We start from the raw sequence: 22,207 nt of genomic DNA on the forward strand, positions 1-22,207 counted from the left end.
AGGATGTTAGCCACATGCCCAAAAGAATGCTGGGCACATGCCCAAAAGGATGCCCAAAAGGATGCTTCCCACATGCCCTAAAGGATGCAGCCACATGCCCAAAAGGATACCCAAGAGGATGCTAGCCACATGCCCAAAAGGATGCAGCCACATGCCCAAAAGGATGCCCAAAGGGATGCTAGCCATATGCCCAAAAGGATGCCCTAAAGGATGCTAGCCACATGCCATAAAGGGTGCTAGCCACAAGCTCAAAAGGATGCAGCCACATGCCCAAAAGGATGCCCTAAAGGATGCTAGCCACATACCCAAAAGAATGCTAACCACATGCCCAAAAGGATGCTAGCTACATACCTAAAAGGATGCCCTAAAGGATGTTAGCCACATGCCCAAAAGAATGCTGGGCACATGCCCAAAAGGATGCCCAAAAGGATGCAGCCACATGCCCTAAAGGATGCTCTAGCCACATGCCCAAAAGGGTGCCCTAAAGGCTGCTAGCCACATGTCCTAAAGGCTGCTAACCACATGCTCAAAAGGATGCAGCCACATACCCAAAAGGATGCAGCCACATGTCCTAAAAGATGCCCTAAAGGATGCTAGCCACATGCCCAAGAGGATGCAGCCACATGTCCTAAAAGATGCCCTAAAGGATGCAGCCACATGCCCAAGAGGATGCAGCCACATGCCCTAAAGGATGCAGCCACCTGCAGAAATGCATGGCTGTGCCCACACTGCTCCTGACCAGGAGAGGAGGAGGAAGCAGGGTGGCTGCTTCTTGATGCATGCTGTGGCCAGGCTTGGGGGAGCAGTTTTGGGGTCCTGGAGCAGTGCTGGAGGGCTCTGGGCAGTGCTGTCCCCCCAGGCAGGGGCTCCTGGTTCCCCCCACCTGATAAGCAGAGGCACCCCCAGCCCTCTTGGCTGCTATCCAATATTTATGGAAATATTTTTGTGCTGTGTTGGACATTCCTGGGCTCTGACCTTGATCGCCCTTTGTTTCTGTCAAAAATGTTCTGCCAAATCCACTCTGAAATCTCATTTATTCCCAGCAGCTCCTTAACCCAGCACTCCCCCACCTCCCCACTGACCCACAGCACATCTCTGCCCCCTCCCCTGCTTTCCCCACAGCCCCAGATCCCACCCCAGTGTGATCCCAGCCCAACAGGACTCCCTGTGGATCCCAGGGGGGCTCAGCTGCTGCTGGGATGTTCACAGTGAGCAAAGTTATTCTCTTCCCAAGGAAAACATGGTTTTTTTCCCCCTCTTTGATTACTTTTCCCTAATTACTCCCATTTCTCAGTGACAGTCACACCTCTCTTATTTTCCCTCCCTCCTGCCATTCTTTCTCTTTCCCTTCCTTTTATCCCACAGGAAAAGAGAGATCACTTGAAAAGAAAACTCCACTGCAGTAAGAATCTTCTGTTTGTTTCTTGTCATCAACACAAAAAAACCTAACAAACCTTCTCAAAATGAGCCAGCTCTGCCTCCTCCTCAGCCCTCCCTCACCCCTTCCAGCAGTTCTTCACTCATCACATCCTGTGCCATCTCTTTGCCTACTCTTGTCCATCCATCCATCCATCCATCCATCCATCCATCCATCCATCCATCCATCCATCCATCCATCCATCCATCCATCCATCCATCCATCCATCCCTGCTCCCCTGCTCTGCAGCTCCCTGCACCCCATTCAGGGGTTGAAAACTCCCTTAACTTCTAAAAACTCATGGGTGGGGGGAAAAAGGGGGAAATAAAGTGACAGAAAGAGCAGTGAAGAGCCATGACATGGAAATGTGGAGCTGGTCCATGGGCAGATCCAAGTGGGGGTGTGTGGTGTTGTGAGTGTCCTCAGGATCAGGGAAGAGATGAGGATCTGACTCCAAGTTCTTAGAAGGTTGATTTATTATATTATGATATGATATGATATGATATGAAAAGAAATTATATACTAAAACTATACTAAGGAAAGATAAAAGGATTCATCAAAAGTTTTAACAAGAATGATAAAGAAAAACCTGTGACTCCTCAGAGCCTTGACACAGCTGGACCATGATTGGTCATTAAATTAAAACAATTCACATGCTGGAATAAACAATCTCCAAAGCAACAAAACAGGGAGAAGTTGAAGCTTCTCAGCTTCCCAGGAGAAGAAATCCTGGCAAAGGGATTTTTCAGAAAATATCATGGTGACAGTGGTGTGAAGGGTGCTCTGGGTGGTGCTGCTGCAGGGATGAGCAAACAGAAGGGATGCTGGATTTGGGGTTTCCAGGGTCTCCATCTGAAAGCCCAGAGCAAACAGAAGGGATGCTGGATTTGGGGTTTCCAGGGTCTCCATGTGACAGCCCAGAGCAAACAGAAGGGATGCTGGATTTGGGGTTTCCAGGGTCTCCATCTAAAAGCCCAGAGCAAACAGAAGGGATGCTGGATTTGGGGTTTCCAGGGTCTCCATGTGACAGCCCAGAGCAAACAGAAGGGATGCTGGATTTGGGGTTTCCAGGGTCTCCATGTGACAGCCCTTGGGTGAGCTGGGCCAGGAGCAGGGGCTGACACACAGCAAATCCTCCTTCACTCCCAGCTCCTGTCCTGCCATGGGAATTTCTGTGCTGATTAAAGTCCCTTGGGGCTGGTCACCTGCACAGTGAGAGCAGTAGGGCAATCCTTGAGAGGCACTGGGAGGTTTAATGCAGTCTGAGGGTAATGTAGGACATCCCAGGACAAGAGACACACACAGAGGGGACAGCAACCTGCAGCTGGATTTTCTTTATTCACTTCTGAGCTCTCAGGAAAAAATACCAATCCTATGGCTCTCAGTGAGTCCTGGCTCATGTCTTATCAGCAGTTAGAGATTTGTTCTTTTTTTTTTTTTTCTTTTTTGACTTAAAAAAATCCTAAGGCTCAAGTTGCATTTTTAGAGCAGAAGTCTGGCAAATGTCTAAACATTTTACCATGAATTGCTTGTTGTTTCTCATTGTATTCAAACATACAGACATGGCAACCAAGGCAGGAAATAGCTGTGTGTGCAAAAACCTGTGTGAGCTACAGCAGAGAGCAGCAGGGAGGGGAGAGGCTCCAGCATTTGCATCTGCAGTGCTGGTCCTGGAACAAACCCAAAACCTCTGCACTCTGAGCCACCCCTCTGAGCTCTGAGCAGGCAGGGCTCACTCCCAGACTGGCCTCCCATCACTGCTTGGGTGAAATCATCCCTCTCTTTCTGGGAGTGTTGGCAAACAAGCCCCAGAAAAGTTTGGGTTGAAAGGGACCTTAAAGCTCATCTCATTCCACCCCTGCCATGGCAGGGACACCTCCCACTGTCCCAGGCTGCTCCCAGCCCTGTCCAGCCTGGCCTTGGACACTGCCAGGGATCCAGGGGCAGCCCCAGCTGCTCTGGGCACCCTGTGCCAGGGCTGCCCACCCTCACAGGGAACAATTTCTCCCCAATCTCCCATCCATCCCTGCCCTCTGGCACTGGGAGCCATTCCCTGGGTCCTGTCCCTCCATGCCTTGTCCCCAGTCCCTCTCCAGCTCTCCTGGAGCCCCTGTAGGCACTGGAAGGTGCTATTAGGTATTAACCAGATGAGTTTAAAGTGTGTTTTCTCTCCAGGGCTCTTCTGTGCCCTGCTGTGCAGGAGCTGCAGGTGTGCCCAGGGAGCAGCGCTGCCATCGTGGGCTGGGGCTGCAGCCAAGGGAGACTGGGGGGACACCAAGGGGACTTGATTCCCCACCAAAAGGGACAGGAGGTGTCACCCTTCAGTGGAAATAAGGCTGTGATGGGAGCATAAGGCAGGATTTAATTCTGACCTGAGCTGCAACACAGCTCCCTCTCTGACCCCTTTGCTGATGGGACCTCTGAGGATGCAACACAGCCCAAAATGGAACAGCTTCAGTTCACTCTCACCTGGGAAATTCAGGGTTCACTGGACTTTTTTTATTTTTGTGGTAAGGGGCAAACAAATATTAATCTCTCTATTCTACATTTACAGCCCACTAAGTCCCCTTCTTATCTTCTGTGGCTCAGCCCTGATTTATCATCACTGAGCTGCATTTGTAAAACACTACCATAAAGTAAGAAAGAGAACATTTCCCAAGGACTACTCCAAAATAAATTATTTCAGACACAGAGAAGCTGCTTAATAAATCCCCCTCTACTTTTTTTCTTTAGGTGTTTTAGAAAGTGATTTATAAGTGCAATATCACCTCTCAAAAATGAGACAATCAACACGGGATAAAATTATCGTGTTATGAAAATAGGGTCAGGCAAAGGGGCTGTGCTTTAAATTAAACCAGGGAAAAATGTTTCATCTGAAATTGACTCTTTCTGTCTCAGAAATGAATGTTTTAATCACCTCAGAACCTAAAAGGTAACACAGAGCCCTCAGTAATATTTAATTCCATAGAAATATGCCTCTGTTCAATATTGATGGGCAGAACATGATATTTCTCTCAAACACACTAACAATGAAACTCAGAGGCTCATCAGGACTTCAGAAAGCCTTGGGATTTTCCTAGACTAAGAGATAATATCCCATTTAAATATTTAAATATCACTACCTTTCAGACCCTTATCTATTGAAGCAATCAACACCAAGCCTTCCCCAGCTAGGCAGAGTCAGGCTCCCAGCCACGCTCTCTAAGTAAAATTAACTCTGTTTGATATCAATGACATTCAAAATCAATGATCTTAGAGAGAAACAATGTCAAAAACCAACCACGGGGCTGAAGCTGCTGGAGAGAAAAATGGTATTAAACAGCAGCAGTATCAATTCAATATCACTGTCAAAATCAAGCCCCAACCTTTCCTCAGTGCTGCTGATGCAGAAGCACTGTAAGCTCTAATTAGCCCTGGAGTTTCTTCCCAGAGCTTCACTTTACTTCATTATCCCTGCCTTGTTTATCCCTGCACGGGTCATTTGAAACTTTGCAAGGTGTCCCCTTGCCAGGCGTGAGGCAGTTGGAGTTTGAGAGAGCAGGGAGGGATCCTGTTCCCCCTGGAATCGATAGCAGAGCTCTCCCTCCATCCCTGCTCCTCCTGCTGCTGCCACCCTGCCGTGGCACAGGGGTGACAGGGAGGAAAAGAAAGGACATTGGGGCTATGGCTGGCCACCTTGCCATAGGGGATGGGGCACATGCACTTTGCTTGCTTTTCAGGGAGTGATGTCCTTTTGGTTTTGCCTTTTTTTCTTTTATATGTTCTCTGTATTCTTCACACATATTTGTCACTGTGATATTTTCTGAAAAATCCCTTCACCAGGATTTCTTCTCCTGGCAAGATGAGAAGCCTCAGCTTCTCCATGTTTTGCTGCTTTGGAATGTGATTTGGAGAATTGTTTACCCAGCATGTGAAATTGTTTTAATTTAATGACCAATCAGGGTCCAGCTGTGTCGGGTCTCTGGTCTGTCACGAGTTTTTATTATTCATTCTTGTATCCTTTTCTCATTCCTCTTGTATCCTTCTGATGTATCCTTTCCTCTATTGTTTAGTATAGTTTTAGTATAGCATTTCTTATAACATAATAAATATAATATAATATAATATAATATAATATAATATAATACCATATCTCATAATAAATCAGCCTTCTGAGAACTTGGAGTCAGATTCTCATCTCTCACCTCATCCTGGGGACCCCTCACAAACACCACAAAACATATATTCATAGCTCTGTAGCCCATTGTATTAGTGACTGATTTTCCCAGTAATTTTCCAAGGCCTTTCCCTAGGCAGAAGGACAAACCAAGTTCCAGAGCTCCAAGCCCTGAGGGGTTCAGGACCCCAGTGGTGCCTTGGTTCTTCCTGGGAACCAAGGCCATGAGCAACTCTTGGAGATCCATTCCATGGACAGAGCACAACCAGTGCCAAGGGGGACTCCAGAGAAGGGGCTTGACCTGGGGGGGGGAGGGAATTGCCTCACCACTTGTGCTGCTAATTGGTGCTTTTTATCAATTATGCTAATTTCCTAAAACCTATAAAAATGTACTCACCCCTGTGAGGGTGGCCTTTTATGGACATCTTTCCATAACTGCCCCTGAAATTCTTCAAATAAAAATCCCCTTTATAGTCACAGAATTCCCAGAATGACCAGGCTGGAAGAGACCTTCAAGACCACCGAGTCCAACCCAGCCCCAAGCACTCAACTGAACCCTGGCACCCAGTGCCACATCCAGGCTTTGTTAAACACCCCCAGGGATGGGGACTCCACCACCTCCCTGGGCAGCCATGCCAGAACTTTATCACCCTTTCCATGAAAAACTTTTTCCCAATCTCCAGCCTGTATTTCCCTTGGTGCAGCTCGAGGCTGTGTGCTCTGGTTGTGTCAGTGCTGCTGGAGAAAGAGCCCAGCCCCCAAAATATTACCTCCTTACTAAAATTATCTCAAGCTTCGTTTCCAAACTGGTGGAAAAGACAACAGGAGGATGTTCCACACGGGGGGGGGGGCAAAACCCTTTTCCCTGATCCTGAGTGGTTAACGAGGCTCAGGAGGACACCAAAGGAAGCATAAAACTGCCACCATGAGCAGGGTGACCACACTGACACCCCAGCTCCTCCCAGCCCTCATGGCAAACAGCCCATCACCAACAGTGATGAGCTCAGCTCACTGCTGGAAACACAGAGTGCTTTGGGTGAAAGGAGAGGCACTGACCGTGGGCAGCTGGCTGGAGAGGAGGTGCCCATCCTGGCTCAACATGTTGGACACCATGATGGCCGGCAGGTCCATGTTCTGGTAGGGATAGGCTGGGATCAGGCTGTTGGGAGGGAGGCTGTGGCACAGAGAGTGGTATCCAGTTTCATGCTCCACCAAGTGCAGGAGGGATGGGTCAGGGAGGTTGGGAGGCGTTATGGGAGGGATCTCGTAGTCCTCGTTGTTCTCATTCTGACTGTTGTACGTCTGAAACACCAAAGAGACAGTTTGCAACATGTCACTGATAGGTATGAAAATTCAGAATTTTATAATGTACTTAGGCATGTGGAGGAAAACAGAAATATATTGAAATAACAGAAATATAAATAAATTCATTTAACAAATTTGCTTATTTAACAAACCTGCAAAAGTACAGAAGACAGTTTGTAATGTGAATGTAAAGGTAGAGACAACTTGTAACAGAACACATAAGAATTTAGGTGATAGATAAAGGCTGTAAAGATAAGAAAACTCAGCAAAGCAAGACTTAGGTATTGTTGAAACCCATAAAGCAGAACCTTTTGCTTAAGGAGCTCCTGATTTTGGCCAGGACAAACTGACCTGAGAGGAAGCCAAACCTCCACTGTGCCTGCCTAGAAGAAAGGGTCAAGCAGAGAACATCAAGGAAGATGAGGTTACTTCATCAAAGACACCCACCCACAACCACCAGGAGGTGTGGCACCACTCTGGGTAGACTCTGGGCAGGGAATGGGTGGGCAGCAAGATGTGGACTTGGGTGATCAATGTGTATTTAAACCTAAAATTTGTCTCACCAGGCATGCAGGTCTTTGGTGCAAATACCCCCATGTCCTTGGTGGAAATATCCCCAATGTCCTTGGTGGAAATACCCCCATGTCTTTGGTGGAAATATCCCCAATGTCCTTGGTGGAAATACCCCCATGTCTTTGGTGGAAATATCCCCAATGTCCTTGGTGGAAATACCCCCATGTCTTTGGTGGAAATATCCCCAATGTCCTTGGTGGAAATATCCCAAATGTCCTTGGTGGAAATATCCCAAATGTCTTTGGTGGAAATGTCCCAAATATCTTTGGTGGAAATAGCTCCATGTCTTTGGTGGAAATATTCCCAATGTCCTTGGTGGAAATACCCCCATGTCTTTGCTGGAAATATTCCCATGTCTTTGGTGGAAATATCCCAAATGTCTTTGGTGGAAATGTCTCCATGTCTTTGGTGGAAATACCCCCATGTCTTTGGTGGAAACATCTCCATGTCTTTGGTGGAAATACCCCCATGTCTTTGGTGGAAATACCCCCATGTCTTTGGTGGAAATGCCTCCATGTCTTTGGTGGAAATATCCCTATGTCTTTGGTGGAAACATCCCTATGTCTTTGGTGGAAACATCTCCATGTCTTTGGTGGAAATACCCCCATATCTTTGGTGGAAACATCTCCATGTCTTTGGTGGAAATACCCCCAATGGTTTTGATGGAAATATCCCCCATGTGTCCCAGCTGGAATAAAACATACCTGCTTTACAATTTTTAATTGTAAAGTCCTTATTCCTCAAATCATCACTGCCTTGCTGCTTCGGCAAAGAAAAATGACTGTTTCTCTAAGAAATACAGATTCCAGTGGAAATGGGTTTGTTGTGATAAAAAAGGCACCTCCAGTCCTGCCCACCAGGTTGTAACGAGGTAGGAGCCAGGGTGTGAGTGTGGCAGCACTGTTCCATCCATCAGGAACACACCATGGAGCCCCTGGAGGCTCCATCCCCCTGCTCCCTGCTCCCTCACTGCATCCCTGCTCATCTCTGAGTCCCAAAAGCCTCGGCAGAAACCCCCACACCTGGAGCACAGCCATGGAAGGGCAGGGCTGCCCCTGACCAGCTGCTGCCCTCCTAGGCCAGGCCTCCATCTGGGCACCCAGCTCAGCTCTCAACATACTGCTGGTATTTTAAAGAGCTTTTCTGAGAATTAGAGCTGTAGAAACAACAATTACTTAGGATCAAAATTCACAGAATTATGGAAGAGTTTGGGTTACAAGGGATGTTAAAGCCCATCCAGTCCCATCCCTGGTACAGGGACACCTTTCACTGTCCCAGGGTGCTTCCAGCCCTGTCCAGCCTGGCTTTGGACACTGCCAGGGATGCAGGGGCAGCCACAGCTGCTCTGGGCACCCTGTGCCAGGGCCTGCCCACCCTCACAGTAAAGCATTTTCCCCTAATATCGAATTTAACCTGCCCTCTGTCAAGTTAAACCCATTCTCTCTCATCCTAACTCCCTCAGAATCCTCAAAAACTCCAGCACAGGAGCTACAACGAGGGAGGGGGATTTAGAAACACAGCCATCACTCTTTAAAAACCCTTTAAAGAAAGCCTGTGTGACTCCACCACTCATGGAGATTTGTCCTTCCTTAGATCCCCTCCCAAATTTCATTTGGAAAAGCATTGCCTCACCTCCCTGCTGACACTCTCTCGAGGTGACACGAGCATGCAGAGATGTTGGAACTCTGTCTGCTCCCCATGTTTTCTCATGCCTTGTTTACTTCTAAGCATTCCCATTGCTATAAAAATCTGTTATCGCACCTGTGCAATCATTTTCACTTCAGACAAAACCATTTTTTCTTCATAATGTGTGAATCTATCCAAAATTATTAATTACCAACACAGAATATAATGAGTCTCTGGCAGAGGAAGCTTATTCTAAACATCCACTGTTTCACCTATTATTATAGCATATGAAATTCTGATTAGCTATAGCATTACACACATTTAGCTAAAGCTAAATTTCCCAGATCACCTAGTTTCATGGTTGGATTTGGACTTAATACTTGATTTAAGAGCAAAACCCCAGATGTTAAAAAAACCAGTTAAGCACTGTAGGCTTTAATAATCCATTGTCCCAGAGCTCACCCCCGGATTTGTGCTCCTTATCACCACACACTGTGGGGGAGAAAGTCCTTAATAAAATAAAATAAAATAAAATAAAATAAAATAAAATAAAATAAAATAAAATAAAATAAAGCCTGTGTTTAACTGGAGCACAGCAGTCAGTGGGAGAGGCAGCAGGGAGCAAGGAGGGATCTGTGGATTGGTGAAAGGGCATTGCCAGGGAGAACCATGGGGTGTCAGAGCAGGGGGCACTCCTGCCTCACCCCACAGCTGGGGCTGGAAGAGGCTCATCCTCTGCTAAGCTGAGCCCACACCTCTCACCTCCTGCAGCAGAATGGAACAAAAAGAGCAGAAGGACAGGACGACATCCAGGGGGACCTGGACAAGCTGGACAAGTGTGGCCACAGGAACTTAAGGAGGTTCAACAAGTCCAAGTTCAAGGAGCTGCTCCTGTGCCAGGGCGATTCAGTCAGGAGAGGAAAACATTGAGAACAGCCCTGTGAGAGAAGGGCTTGGGGATTCTGGTGGGGGAAAGGCTGGACAGGGGCCAGCCCTGTGCCCTGGCACAGAACCCCCCGTGTGCCAGGCTCACCCCACACGTGGGCAGCGAGGGGACCCTGCCTCTCTGCTCCCCTCTCTGCCCTGTGGGGCTGCCTGCAGCTCTGGGGGCTCACACAGGGGAAGGACATGGAACTGTTGGAGCTTCAGGAGGCCATGGAGATGCTCCAAGGGCTGGAGCCCCTCAGCTCTGGAGCCAGGCTGGGAGAGCTGGGGTTTTTCAGCCAGAAGAAGGCTCCAGGGAGAGCTCAGAGCCCCTTCCAGTGCCTAAAGAGGCTCCAAGAGCTGGAGAGATGGGAAGGAGGGCAGTGGCTTCACAGTGACAGAGGGCAGGGTTAGATATTGGGAAGAAATCCTTCCCAGTGAGGGTGGGCAGGCCCTGGCACAGGTGCCCAGAGCAGCTGGGGCTGCCCTGGATCCCTGGCAGTGCCCAAGGCCAGGCTGGACAGGGCTTGGAGCAGCCTGGGACAGTGCCCATGGCAGGGAATTGGAATGAGATGAGCCTTAAGGTCCCTTCCAACCCAACCCATTTGATGATTCTGTGATTCAAGAGCAGGTTCTGCATATCTGACCCAAACCTTTACGTTTACCTGAGATTCCCACTGGCTGTAGGGAAACAGGAGCACAACAGAAACACAAGAGAGAGCCTGAACCATGACAGCTCTGTACCCACTGTTACTGTTCAGGGGAAACTCAAGCCCAGCTCTTGTTCCAGGCAGCTTCTGTCTGTCATTGTTATGATCCAGGGAAGCAGTGGGCTGAGGGGATGTACTCAAGGCAGACAGAGAGATCCCATTTAACATGTTTTGTAGCTGTGTTTCCATTTGGGCTCCACTCCTCGAGGTACACTGATTCTTTCCCAGTTATTTAAGAGGATTTCTCTCCATGCTTTACAGAAAGGGATTTAAATAAATCAGCGCACAGCAAACTTGTTCCTCCAGCTGGTTTACTTTGGTATCAGGTATATAAGCAAGTGGCTTTGCTGTACTTAACTAAATTATGTAAAACCCACTCAAAGTTTCCTAAAGCTGTCTTCAAAACTACAAGTCCCCTGTGTTGCTGCAGAACAGCTCACCCAAGGGCTTTGAGGTGGTTTTGTACAGGGTGCCAAAGCCCCAGCACTCTGCTCACCCCCAGGCACGTTTCTGCCTCTGTTCTATTCAACCCAGGGGAAAAAAAAAAAGAGAAAAGAAAAAAAAAGACCTGTTTAAATCACAAAGCTTTCCCAACAGCTACAGCATTTTGCAGACGTATCAAAATTACAATCAAAGCTGTACACAATCAAAATCAGATTAGACAATATCCAATCAACATAATCAGCGTCGGTGCCTGCCAGCTTTCACACCCTGTGCTACCCAGAGCAGGCTGCCCTCACTCCAGTCTGCTTGAAATAGATGGTCAGAGAGATAAGGAGGGGAGATGAGGCACACAGACACTCAGAAGGCTGGGAAAAGGGTGATTTATTGTCACACACAGTGCATGTTGGTGTGTCCACAGTGACACCTCTGTCCCCACACGGTGTGCACACATCCGTGCCCTCAACCCCTCAGCAGCAGCACCCAGCTCCTCTCCACCACCATGTGGGCTCTGTGGCAGATTATATTTCCTATTCTTATGTTAATTTGAATTAAATTAAACAGCCAATTATGGGTTCTAAGGATACATTACAAATTAGATTAGCGGGCTGGTCTGAAGCCATTCATCCCACCAGGGCTCCGAGCGTGGAGCAGCTCGTGCTGCTGAATGGCTGCCCATTTACTGTGCACAAAAAAGGCTCCAGGATTTTCCACTGTCAAACAGATGACAGTTGTTGTGATTACACATTATTCCTCTTCAAATTAAAACACTGCAATCAGCTGAAACAACAAGGCTCTTCTTGCAAACCCTCTCGTGGCTGGTGCTGCCGGGCAGATGCCGGGGGCTGCTTGGAGCAGGGAACCCCTGCAGTGGGGTGGAGACACAGGATGGAGCCAGGTCCATCACAGAGGGGACACTGCCCCTCCTCTGAGTGCCCTCCCTGCCCTCAGTCCCACAGGGATCCCTGTGCACCAGCTGTAGGGGTTGTACAGGATCCAACTGCCCTGAGCATGGCCCCAGGGTTATCATGGACTCAAAATAGTCCGGGAAGAGACCTGAAGGATCATCTCATTCCAAACCTCCTGCCATGGCACTATCCACTATCCTGCCTCCTTCCACTATCCCAGGGTGTTCCAAGCTCCATCCAACCTGGCCTTGGACACTGCCAGGGACCCAAGGGCAGCCCCAGCTGCTCTGGGCACCCTGTGCCAGGGCCTCAGCACCTCATAAACCTGGTTCTGCCCCATGCTTGCACAGGATGGCATCACACCAGGTACAACCAACCTCACAGAGTAGCAAAACTGTACTTTAAAACACTTATTCCATCTTGAAATCCAAGTCTGAGCAGGGGTCCCTGCACCATCTCCATCCAACAGCAGGTTGAGGGTCAGAAGACAGAGAACTGGAGGGGAGGTGATGTTGGGGGGTGTTGGAATGGGGAGAAAGGCTCTGGTGCCTGGCAAAGTGACACCCAGGCCATGTCCAGCACCAAGAGGAGTCAGAACTGGCTGCTCCCTCCCAGCTCACAGCACGGGGCTGGGGACATGATATTGGGAATGATTTGAGAGGAAAGGCAGAATTCCTGAAGCCCTTGCAAGATCAGGGGCTGGCCTGCACAGCCAGGCCCCACTGCTGAGCTGCCAAGAGCCCCTGCAGCTCTTGGAGACACCCCAGGGTGGTCTCCTGCCAATGCTGCTCCCCACCACAGGGACAACCCGCCAAGACCTCCCAGACTTGTTGCTTTCCCTGCTGCTTTTCAGGACAGGGAGGCAGAGATGGACAGGAGGCATCCCAGGTGTCCAGGATGTGCAGGAGAGGGCTCTCAGGTGGGAGGCAGCTCTGGGCACATGTCTGTCCATGGCAGGTGGCCCCTGTGCTGCCAACACAGAGCACATCTGGGGCTTGTGGCCTGAAGGGCACAGTGACCCTGCTCACCCCCTGCCATGGACCCAAAACCACCCTTGATGCTGCAGCTGCTTCACCTTTTGCTCCTGTGCTGCACATGCTCCTAGACTGTAAATGAAGCCAAACCCCAGCAAGCTCCCAGCAGCCATCCCAAAACTGAACCCCCTGAGCCTGGGGAGCATCCCCAGCACTGCAGCGAAGGGGAGGGTGGGCCAAGGACATCCAGGTGTCAGAATGTCACACAGCTCTGAGGGACCAGCTGTGAGCCAGCCAAGGACATCCAGGTGTCAGAATGTCACACAGCTCTGAGGGACCACCTGTGACCCAACCAAGGACATCCAGGTGTCAGAATGTCACACAGCTCTGAGGGACCAGCTGTGACCCAACCAAGGACATCCAGGTGTCTGAATGTCACACAGCTCTGAGGGACCAGCTGTGAGCCAACCAAGGACATCCAGGTGTCTGAATGTCACACAGCTCTGAGGGACCAGCTGTGACCAGCCCAGGACATCCAGGTGTCAGAATGTCACACAGCTCTGAGGGACAGCTGTCACCCAGCCAAAGCCGTGGCAGAGCCATGCTCAAAGGACACTGCAGATCCTCATGCAGGTGACTCAGGAGGGAGGGACAAGTGCTGGGCATGTCTATAAATGATGCCTTCAGCTTCCTCTTGCCTTTCCCCTCCTTTACAAACCACCCCACAGGCAGGCAGCACCATCTCTGCACTGCATGTTGGTGTTAATCACACAGGACATGGCTTGGCCAAGGACCTGGGACACCTTTCTCCTCCTTGGCAGCATGGCAAATGTCCAGTGACCCCAATTCTCCACTGAGTCCTGTTCTGTGTGATTATCCCTGAGGATCCAGGAGTTGCAGCCAAGCATTGATTCAGAGAAATGTTCTTCACAGTGAGAGGGATAAAGATTTGTAGTATTATTGCAGGTAAATATTTGCCCTGTCAAAAAGCATTCAGCAGTAAATGTGAGCCTGAGAGAGAACATTTGTTCTTGGGAAGGTACAAGGAAATAGGGAGGCTGCTGCAATCTATCCAGGTGACACAAGCCACCATGGACTCTGTGCCATCCCTCATCTAACTGGGCTTTTCCTGAAGCTAAGGCAAAAGCTCAGTGACACTGCTGACGCTTTAGAGATGAGATGAGCCTAAAGAGACCCAAACCAGCCTGGCCAGTCTGCAAAGTTGGGAAAACATTGATATTTGTGATGCTGAGGGGTGCTGCAGCTTGGGCTCCTGGTGGGCACAAGGAGCACAGGGAGGTTATGGGGTGCCCACCCCATCCCATGAGCTGTGATGGCAATTCCCCCATCCCAGTGCCAGGGACAGCACTCTGCCACCAGCACCACACAGGGAAGGAGCTGCAGACAAGCAGCCAGGTGGTTTTGGGGGTGTCTTGATTTCTCCAAAGCTGGATGATGTGTCAGTCAGGAGACAGAGAAGCACACATTCCCTACAGCACCTCTAATGTGCCACTGGTCACAGCAACTGCAAGGATCAGCTTGAGAGAACACCTTGAGCCACAGAAAGAGTCCAAACACAAGGAAAAAGGTAAAATCCAAGCTTCCTGAGGACCAGCTGCCTGTATTTCCTGAAAAGCCTTTGGTCTCCTCTCCCACTACCCCCATTACTCACACAGGCACAATCCTATTTGCAAGAAGGGATTTTGATACATTTCTCCTGCACAGAAACCAGAGGGGTTTTCTGCTCATCTCATGGCACTGAAGACACAGGGACAGAAATGTCAGCTGAGCTGGCAGGAGAAAGTGGAATTCCCTTGGGACATTGCAAACTCCAGAGAAATGCTCTGGGCCAGCACAGAATGGATGGGTGCTTGCTGTGGGGTGCCCAGGGGGGTTGCCCCTTCCATCACCCCTCTGCAGGCAGGGATGGCAGAGGGCTCTTGTTCACACCTGGGATCCCCCAAATCCAGGGATTCTTGCCAAGAAGTGAAGCAGGGCTGATTTTCTGCATCAGCAGCTCTGGGTTTTAGGAATGGAAATTGATTTGCCTCATCCTCACACCCAGAGATCTGTGTGAATACCAGGGTCAATGAATTATGTGGGGAGAGGTGGATAAATACTGGAAAGAAGTATTTATTAACAGTCAGTCACATACAATCTACAAATTGTCTTTGAAGTGTTCCCAGGCCCTGCTACATTAATTTTCACATGCTCAGGTTTTTTACTAGGGAAATGCTGTTGAAAAGAGAAAATGAGTTCTTGCCTGAGCAGAAATGTGCCCTGGAAGTGTCTGCACAATATTCAGCAAGAGGCTGGGGCACAGCAGAGCAGCAGGGAACCTGTGGGAAAGGGGGCTCTTCCTCCTGTGTGTTCTCCTCTTGCATATCCAGAGTGGAGGGGTTTAAAATCATAGAAACACTGAATGGTTTGGGTTGGAAAGAACCTCAAAGTTCATCTTTTTCAAAACCCCCTAACACAGGCAGGGACACCTCCCACTGTCCCAGGGAGCTCCCAGCCCCATCCAGCCTGGCCTTGGGCACTGCCAGAGATCCAGGGGCAGCCCCAGCTTCTCTGGGCACCCTGTGCCAGGGCCTGCCCACCCTCCCAGGGAACAATTCCCAATATCCCATCCATCCCTGCCCTCTGGCACTGGGAGCCATTCCCTGGGTCCTGTCCCTCCATGCCTTGTCCCCAGCCCCTCTCCAGCTCTCCTGGAGCCCCTTCAGGCCCTGCAAGGGGCTCTGAGCTCTCCCTGGAGCCTTCCCCTCTCCAGGTGAGCACCCCCAGCTCTCCCAGCCTGTCCCCAGAGCAGAGATCATTCTCTCCATAAACCCCAAGCAAGTGCTGGTTGTCCCAAAGATCAAACCCCCACCTCCCCACCCCGTGGGCATTGCTCTGATGCAGACTCTACAGACACCACAACTGCAGCACAAATCCACTCCCAGCTCAGTCCCAGCTCTTCTGGATGGCTTCACCTTTGAATCAGCAGGATGTTTATACCTTTAAACTTCTCATGAGTTGACCTTTTCCCATCTCCTGTAGATCCCATGCACTCCTGCAGCCACAGCTCTTCCCAAAGCCTGGATGGTTTCAACCAAATCTGACAGCTCAGAAAGGTCTCTCTTGTACACATTTTACAAAAAATGTGTGTTTCATAAAAGATTTGTCCACAGAGGGTCCTAAACATCCTTGCTTGTCCTAATAACCTTGGATGTCCTTGGGAAGTTGCCACAGTGGCAAAGGGAAGGCTGTGGTGTGGTGCTCAGCAGGAAGGGGCTATGAAGGGAAAAATATCCACAGGGAACAGAAAATCTCAGTTCTTGCTAAAATAAAAAAAACCAAAAAACTGGAGGCTTGCATCCAATTCTGCATTTTGGGGGTTATTTTACATGCATATTTTACATACATATTTTTAAGGCCAGAAGCAACATTGCCAGGACTCTCTGGCCTCAACCTGTCTGTTGTGTGGGTGGGAAATGAAGAATAAGGTACCAGTTATTTATAATTATCTGAAGGACAGAAACTCCCTGAGATTCAGCCTGGCCATTCTGCTGCATCCCCTCCCATGGCACCACAAGTTCACAGTCAGGTTTGATATTGTCCAAGCTGCTCTTGACCTGCATCACCACTTCACCAAAAAAAGCTAAAAATAATGGAGTTCTATGAACAATTTAGAGCAAAAGAAATCAGCCTTATTGTAGGCTTTTAAAAAGGCTCCCAACTCTCTCTCTCCCTCTATTTTTTTTTTAATCAGTATCTTATCCAGAACTGGAATCCTGTCAAGAATAGTGGATAGCAGGGAACTATAACTTCTTATTATGTGTATAGTGATTTTATGAATTCAGTAGGGAATGAAATGCAATTTTGTCAGACTTGTCTGTGTTCATAATGACCAAGTCAAATTAATCATCATGGATAATACTCCTGTGTCAGCCATTCAAGAGATTTTTTAATAGAATTTTTCTGATTCATGTCTTGCAGTACATCAGATCTGTAGTAATGCAGGCACTTCTAAAAATCAGTGCAATTATGGCTTCTTGTTGGCCTGTCATTTTCCTGGGAATAAAAATGTCTCTGCAGAAGTCATATACTGTACATAAACCAAAATGGAAAACAAAAATATAGTTACAATTAGGCTTGATTTTTTTCTAAAGATTTAATATCTTTTTGAGGCCATTATTTATAGGCAGTCCATAAAGCTCCAGAGCACGAGGTGAAGATGGACGGGTTTATCACAACACAGACCAATTTTATCCTGCTTGTCATTCCTCCTTTGATTGCCCTGTGAGTTAGTGGCTTTTGCAGGCATGGAAATGACTATCCCATAGAACAAACAGGGGATAGGTAATGGGTTTGCAGTCAAATTATTGTGTTTATTAAAAATGTATCAAGGAAAGCCCACTCAGATCCCAAAGGGCTCTTGTTCAGGAAAATCTCTGGTTCAAGCAAAGGTTACGGTTTCCATAAAGGCAGATATGGATGGAAGGGGCAGCAGTGCAGCAGGCAGGGGTGCAGAGAGGATTAGGAGTGCTGTGTTTATCCTCTTGAGGAAACAGAGACAGACAGACCCCTAATTCCCTGGTGACACAGACAAAAATGAGTTTTGGAAGTAGATACCCCCAGGAATAAAGAGGAAGAAAAATGTAAACACCCATCTCTGCCTTTCCTGCTTGCATGGCAAGGAGCAGCTGCCTCATAGGAGAGAGCAGGGCAGGACCCTGCCAGTGCCCCACATGTCCCAGAGGGAGCTCCACGAGGGCCAGCTGTCCCTCCAGAGCCACCTCCTGATGCCACCAGGTGCCACCTCTGTATGGCAGCACTGTGGTGGTGTGCACAGGGGTCTTAGGGTGAGGGAAGAGATGAGAATCTTGACTCCATGTTTCAGAAGGCTGATTTATTATTTTATGATATATATTATATTAATAGAAAATGATATTTTAAAACTATACTAAAAGAATAGAATCATCAGAAGGCTTGAAAGGAATAGAAAGGAATGGAATAATAAAATTTTGTGACTGCTCACAGCCTCGACACAGGTGGCTGCCATTGGTCATCAAGTAAAAACAGTTTCCCGTGCTGGGTAAACAATTCTCCAAATCACATTCCAAAGCAGCAAAACATGGAGAAGCTGAAGCTTCTCAGCTTTTCAGGAGAAAAGATTCTGGCAAAAGGATTTTTCATAAAATATGTCTGTGACACAGCACCACATCCCTGCACAGAGACTGCTGGATACAGAGATCCTGGAATCACTGAGGGGTTTGGGCTGGGAGAGACCTGAAAGCTCACCCAGCTCTGCTCCCTGCCACACCTCCCTGTACCCCAGGTGGCTCCAACCCTGTCCAGATGGGATTTTAAGGCTCAATTCCTGCTGGGATGTTTATAGCTTTAAGCTTTACAGACCTTCTCCCATCTCCTGTAGATCCCATGCACTCCTGCAGGCACAGCTCTTCCCAAAGCCTGGATGGTTCCAACCAAACCTAACAGCTCAGAAAGGTCTCTCTTGTACACATTTTACAAAAAATGTGTGTTTCATAAAACCATTTGTCCACAGAGGGTCCTAAACATCCTTCCTTGTCCTAACAACCTCTGCTGACAGCATTTGCAGAAGAATTCAGTGTTGGTTTACACGAACATCAGCAATACCCAGGGCTCTGCAAACCCTTGGTTGTGCTCCACGTGCAGGGCTGGGCTGGGGGGCACCTTTGATGCTCAGCTGCTCCTGGGTGACCCAGAGCAGCAGCTCAGCTCACCTATGTTTCCTTACCTCCCCAGGCTGCTGAAGGAACTGCTCCCTTTCCCTTGCCTGTTTCCTTCCCCTGCCTGTTCCCTTTCCCTGCCTGTTTCCTTTCCCTTGCCTGTTTCCTTTCCCTGCTTTTTCCTTTCCCTTGCCTGTTTCCTTTCCCTGCTGTTCCCTTTCCCTGCTGTTCCCTTTCCCTGCCTGTTCCCTTTCCCTGCTGTTTCCTTCCCCTGTTTCCTTCCCCTGCCTGTTTCCTTCCCCTGCTGTTTCCTTCCCCTGCCTGTTTCCTTTCCCTGCCTGTTCCCTTTCCCTGCTGTTTCCTTTCCCTGTTGTTTCCTTTCCCTGCTGTTCCCTTTCCCTGCTGTTTCCTTTCCCAGCCTGTTTCCTTTCCCTGCTGTTTCCTTTCCCTGCTGTTTCCTTTCCCTTGCCTGTTCCCTTTCCCTGCTGTTTCCTTTCCCTTGCCTGTTTCCTTTCCCTGTTGTTTCCTTTCCCTGCTGTTCCCTTTCCCTGCTGTTCCCTTTCCCTGCTGTTTCTGTGGCTGTTCTTCCCCAGGCTCTCAGAGCCAACGTGGCAGAGCTCCAGGCACAGCCAGGAGATGTGCAAGCTCTGCTCCACCTTGGCAAAGAGCTGCCTCTGTCATCTGCCTCACAATCAGCCTCCTTAACATTGTTTATAATGATTTTTGCCTGGTTTTAAAATGTATTAAAGGCACTGTACATCCAGTGAGACAGCAGCCAGTGGGATCTAAAATTAGACTGACTAGGCCAGACAAATATAAACCCATTTTTTTCTTTCCTAGGATCTCTCCTGGAAGTGAATACAAGGAATATCATATTCTACTCAAGAACATCATGCATTTCAGGGAATTATTTGAGAACAGGTTTTACATAATTGCCTTTTTTGTCTCGTGGCATACTGAACTTGCATAATGAGCTCAGTGCACTCACAGCAATCCATTGTTGGGCTGGATGGATTTGGTGGAGGGTGCTGAGCCCAGGGTGTGTTACACAATGGTGGATAATGCACTGTAAGCAGGTCAGGAGATAAGGCAGCCCAAAAACAGGCACAGGCAAGGAAGAATTAGCAAAAAGCACTCTAAGAAATTAATTCAACCTGGCTTCAGCTGAGCCAGAAGGACCCAGAGCAGGAAGGAAACTACACTCTGTACCACGCTTGTTCCCTTTCAGGTTTTGTCTTAGAGTATTTCCCTTGTGCTCAAAACTGAAGGAGGGGAGTTAAGGGATTAAACAAATCTTTTGTGCCACACTTCACATGGATGATTTTTTTGCACCACATTTTCCAGAGTTTCATCTCAGAAGACATGTCCCACGTGTGGCACATGGCATTCACAGCCATCCTCTGCTCTGGGGTGTTGTGGGCTGCAGCAAAGCCACAATGGCAACACAACCCATCTGCAATTCAGACTTTTTTCCCCCAAATATTCCCCATTTGGGTTGTTTTCTCTCATCAGCAAAGAGACATTTTCCAAAGAAGCCCTGCATGGCCCTCAGCACCCAGGGCACAGCAGAAGTGGGCAAGGCACCAGAGATCCCACCAAGAGCACATCACCAATGCTGAGGATCCCATGCTGGAGCTAAAGGGACAGTTACAATTTTTTCCTAAATGCCCCACTCTATCCCTTGCTTTGCTCCCTCTTCCCACACAGAACCAAAGTCCTTAAGCCCAGGCTCTGTTTTTAGTGTGGGAGCTCCACAGCACTGGGATGTTGGTCCTGCTCATGGTCCCAGTCCTATAACAACAGAGCAAAGAGCAGTAACAGCTCTTGGTACCCTTTCCTTCACAGTCTGGGTATCAGCCAGATGAAATCATCACCAACAGGGCCAGACCTGGTACTTTTGCTAAATTTTTTGTTATTTCCTATTGCCAACACCTTTGAAGCACAAAGCATCACCACAAACCCACTCAGATTTGAGCCCTCATTCTTCCCAACCCAGGCTTGGGAACCCAAAGTAAATTGGCAAGAAAACTGTAGATATTAAAAAATCAAAAAGTAATGTATCTGTTAAAAAATCAAAAAGTAATAAAGGCCAGCAGAAGCAGTGCCCCCCTCGCTGCCATCAGCCAGATCTGATGTGTGTGATTAGCACGAGGAAGGCAGGGATGTGGGGATGGCTTGCATAATGTGGTGCAATCTAGCACCTCCCCCAGGGTGCCCAGCTGCTGCAGAAGCAATTTCACAGCTCATCATCCATTATGAGATTAAAATAATTTTTTTTTTTCATCCCGTGAAGTATTAATAAATTGTGCAGGCAGACCAGAGTTAGTGCCATTTACACAAATGGCACTGAATCACCCACCTAGTTATTTCTTAATGGATTGAGTATCTGTGTTCCTCCTTAGCCTGTAATTTAAAAACCTAAATACACAAACCTGTTTATTTGTCTCATCAGGCCCCCAGCCAGCACTTAGTGAGCCTGGGGACAGAGGGACAAAGGCAGAGCTGCTGCCTCCCCTGGACCTGCCCCAGCACTTTACAAGATAAACAATACCAAAACGTCCACATCCATGGATGGGAAAAGGGAAATGCACCACAAAAAAAGCCCAAACCCACATTGAAATCCCTCCCTTCTGGGGGCAAAGCTCAGTGAGGCATTGCTGATGCAGTGCAGGTTCTCTGGTACACGAGTGAAGATGTAAAGCTGCAGTCAGAGCACCACTAATGGCTCTTGGAACATCCCTGCTTTATTATGGTATCAGATGAAGAAGGCATGTTTAATGTTTAAACTTCCAACAACAAATGCCTTCAGCAAATATGTTTTATGTATTTATTCAGTGCTTCTTAAGTGCCTGTCGCCTCAGCAGCTGAGGTGCTGCTTTACCCTTTTTTTTTAACATTTATTTTATTGAAATTAAGAATGTACCACAGCTTTGTGAAACGCCACCTTCTTCCCTCCCTTCTCTACTCTTTACCCCCAAGAGCAGCTTGAAATTCTTCACTCACCCATCCACTGCCAAACATTTCAGGCTGCCAGGAAGTGGCCGAGATGGGGAAAGGAAATGAACTGAAATCAGCAGGGTGATAAATCAGCTTCCCACGTTATCCCAAAGACCCTCAGCCCCCAAATCTGGCTCTGGCAGTGGGAAATGTGCCAAAGCCAAACACTCCTGAGTCAGCTCTGCCAAAGCAAACCCTGAGGTGGGACAGACAGAGCATGGACCCAATTCCAGTGGCAGTGACAGGGTGTGGTTGGCTGTCACGGACACATTTTATGAAAATTTTTTTCTTTAGGATTTTTCTCCTGAGAAGCTGAGAGGCCTCAGGAACAAAATGTAACCAATGGTTATCTGCTGCTGTGGAATGCAACAGGTGTATCTGGGATTTGTCTCATGTGGTTGTTTTTAATTAATGGCCAATCACAGTCCAGCTGTCTCAGACTCTCTGGTCAGTCACAAGATTTCATTATCATTCCATTCT

General features: G+C 48.4%; 1 protein-coding gene across 3 annotated transcripts in view; it reads right to left on the bottom strand.

Annotated features, from left to right (window-relative positions):
• The window catches only part of TOX2 (TOX high mobility group box family member 2), a 177,949-nt gene that overhangs the window by 68,433 nt on the left and 87,309 nt on the right, over nucleotides 1-22,207 (bottom strand). For all 3 annotated transcript variants that reach the window (XM_066561666.1, XM_066561665.1, XM_066561668.1), the window contains exon 3: nucleotides 6,630-6,875. In XM_066561666.1, coding sequence (XP_066417763.1) covers nucleotides 6,630-6,875 — 246 coding nt within the window. The remainder of the gene's footprint in view (nucleotides 1-6,629; nucleotides 6,876-22,207) is intronic.

This window comes from Molothrus aeneus, chromosome 17 (genome assembly GCF_037042795.1).
Source record: "Molothrus aeneus isolate 106 chromosome 17, BPBGC_Maene_1.0, whole genome shotgun sequence".
Classification (NCBI taxonomy): Eukaryota; Metazoa; Chordata; class Aves; order Passeriformes; family Icteridae; genus Molothrus; species Molothrus aeneus.